Source organism: Pseudomyrmex gracilis, unplaced genomic scaffold, assembly GCF_002006095.1.
Source record: "Pseudomyrmex gracilis isolate BER0280 unplaced genomic scaffold, ASM200609v1 scaffold_1031, whole genome shotgun sequence".
Classification (NCBI taxonomy): Eukaryota; Metazoa; Arthropoda; class Insecta; order Hymenoptera; family Formicidae; genus Pseudomyrmex; species Pseudomyrmex gracilis.
The window spans coordinates 21,465-24,504 of NW_018021615.1; the positions used below are offsets into that span (position 1 = coordinate 21,465).

Consider the following 3,040-nt stretch of genomic DNA (forward strand, 5'->3'; position numbering starts at 1 on the left):
TCACCCAGACGGCACCCAGACGGCACCCAGACGATCCCTACCCTCTGTCACAGGGCCTACTGTGACTTCGGACTCTCGGCAACCACTGAACTCCACCGAGCACAAGAGTGCCACCAAGTCCGCCGCGGATACGGACTCGTCCAGGCCGGTGATCCGCAGCTCGCCCTTCCGGACTGGGCGAGTCACTACGGCCTTCCCCTGTAAAACAGAGGCCAAGGCATCTGCCAGCCGATCCGCCTTTGCCGCACCGTTGGGGCCCTCGATCTCTACTAAGATCCCACATCCCACGTTCTTTCTGACGCGTGTCTCCTCTATCTCAAGGTCAGATAGTGAGACCTTCTCACGCGCGAGCCGCATAACATCGGCGTATGACGGCTCTCCGGAGTCGCCAGGAACGCATCTTACGGCCACTGCTGCAGCCGTACGCCGGCGTCGACGACAACGGCCTCCGTCACTGGCAGGGGCCAGACGCTGCCGGCTCTTGCGTCTCCCAGGAGAGCCGAACTTGCGCCCGAACCGACGGCGCCGCGTCCCGAGGGACTTCTCCCTTTGCACTGCGCACAGCAGTGCGCCCGCCGCGACGGGCGACCGTAGTCCAATCTTCACTGGGGATCTTTTCCCGAGCACTCGCGGTGCTCTCGATCGTCCCGGCCCCGACTGGAGTTGGACCGCCCCCCGAAGGGTCTCTCTTCGGTGCTCGTAGCCGGGACGATCGACCACCGCTATCTCCCGAACCACCGAAGTCCGCCACCACATTCAGGAGTTGGTGGAGCAACTCCTGAACACTCCCGAGTTGGCGCTCTATTGTCGCCACTTGGTTTTGGAGAGCTCTGTCGCCGCCGTCCTCGCCCTGAACAACAATTCGGGCCTCTTCCAAAACCTTTGTTTTCCCGCACAGCTTAGGACGAACCGCTGGCGGGACAACCGTCCCCGGAGGGAGAACCTTCACGGAGATGAAGACCGGGCCTTGAAGAGGGTCTGTTTGAACCGACATCTCCCGTGTCGGGCATCCTCCTACCGCGCGGAAGGGGGGCCGCGGCATTTTGCTGCTCGAGCCGTTCGCGGAGATCAGCCATCTCCCTGCGAAGGATGTTATTTTCCGACTCCAGCAGCTGGAGTTTATTGTCGCGTTTCGCGGCCTCGTTCTCCGCGTGTCGTACGCGTAGGCGAAGTCTCACGTCGGTCGCGTCTGACACGCACAAAGCCAGGGCTTTCGCTGCCCTCTCCATGGAAGCCGCGAAATTTTTAAAGTCGCGAATATACCCGCCCTTGAGCCTTTTGCACCGAGAAACCTGGTCTACAAATTTCTTTCTCTCACATCTCACGTAGTCCGCAATCTCTGAGGGAGGCAAGCTCTCGAGGGAGGCTACCGCATCCTTCCCTTTTGTTTTCGTCTTTGCGGCGGATGGCGGCCGCGTTTCTTCTTCGTCGGCATCATGAACCGACATGTGCTCCGATCCACTGGCGGGGAGTGATGTGGACAAGACTCGGGGCCTGGCACGGGGCTGTGTTCCTGCCCGTTTCGTCTTCTGCGACACGGTCGTCTTGCGTCGCTTTGATCTACTTCGGCTTCGGCTCGAAGTAGAATTCTTCGAGGAAATCTCTATCACAGAGGAGTCCTGGTTTCTTTTCGCCGCCGGCGTGCTGCGACGGAACAGGTTCTTTCTCGCAGCGCCCATCTCTCAGACGGATCTTCGGCCTCGCTCCCTGGTGATAGAGAGCGTTCACCCTCCGATGGGACGCTTAGAGCCATAGCGCCGGAGATGCTCGGAGCTCTGGACGCCCAAAACGTGCTACTACCCGCAGTAGCATTAGACTACGGAGCCTGCGTCGCACTCCGTAGCCAATTTTTCGCCGGATATCGATCGAGCGGGGGCAGGGCTATCACCCCCGAACTGCCGAGACCTAAGGCTCCGAAACCCTTGGTCCGGTAAGTTTAATTCCTTCTGAGACTGTTCCATGGTGCTCATTAGGTGGTTTTTTGTCAGGATTTCCGTCCTTTAGACCGGCTGCCCACACAGGGCTAACAAACCCGGTCTGCCCGAGAACACTCCTCTTAGTCTGGCAGGTCCAGGAAGGCCTGTCCGGCAAAGTAGAACCTATCAGAATTGAAGTCCCGCCGGCATAGCCCTTCCCTTTATCCCTGCAACGCAAGTCCGGGCCCCACGACAAGAGGGAAGCGTCCAAACGCGCCCGGGTTAATCCCATAACTCAATGTACATCAACTCCAATAACCACATATGTCAGACATTTAACTTGATATGTACGTTATTTTAATAACCGCATAACTCTGGTCATTGTACTTTTTCTCGCAATTTTTGTTTTGTCTCACAAGGGGAGACTACGACAATGGAACAATCGATTTGGACGAAACTTATAGGATCGATAGATGATTATGTGGAGTATTGCAGGGTAAAGTAATAAGAAGCAGTACTCAAGCATTCGCGAGAAAATCGAATTTGAAAATTTCGAGTTACTTTATAAGGATATTAAATAGATCGTTTAATCGAAGAGCGCGTAGCGTACTAGGTTAGTAGTGTCGACGCTGCTGGTTCGAGTCTTGATATATTTTTTTTTTTCAAATGTTACAATATAATCTAAATGTAAATATTACATTTTTTATTTATTTATTGCATGTTATAAAAGTGCATTTTTTGCATAAAAAATCTGTGATATAAAACATACGGTAAAAATAACACAGCCACACAAAAAAAAAAATTTCTTTGGCCTGGGGATCAGACCATGTTTATTATATGTTTTTGGGGTCGCTGAATCCGAATCCGAGGTCCATTAAACCCCATCGGGTCGGAGTTCCGCCATAACCTCAAAAAACACCATAATCTGAGCTCGAAACCCATATATAATCTTTTGATTCAAGCCACAAAAACCAGTGCTATTGAAAACCCATGCTATTGAACCCCATGACCCATTAACCCCATAATCCCATAACCCTATATCCCCATAGCTCCATAAGCCTATCACGGTGATTAAAATGTCAATCATTCATGACCAAAGATTTCCTAAATTTATGGAATTAAAT

General features: G+C 52.9%; 1 protein-coding gene across 1 annotated transcript; it reads right to left on the reverse strand.

Annotated features, from left to right (window-relative positions):
- Positions 1–994, reverse strand: LOC109861784. Its single transcript, XM_020441591.1, has 2 exons — positions 736–994; positions 1–266 (listed from the first exon to the last, which is right to left on the reverse strand). The coding sequence occupies exons 1-2, from the start codon at positions 992–994 to the stop codon at positions 1–3; spliced, it is 525 nt and encodes a 174-aa protein (XP_020297180.1).
- Positions 995–3,040: the final 2,046 nt, after the last annotated feature.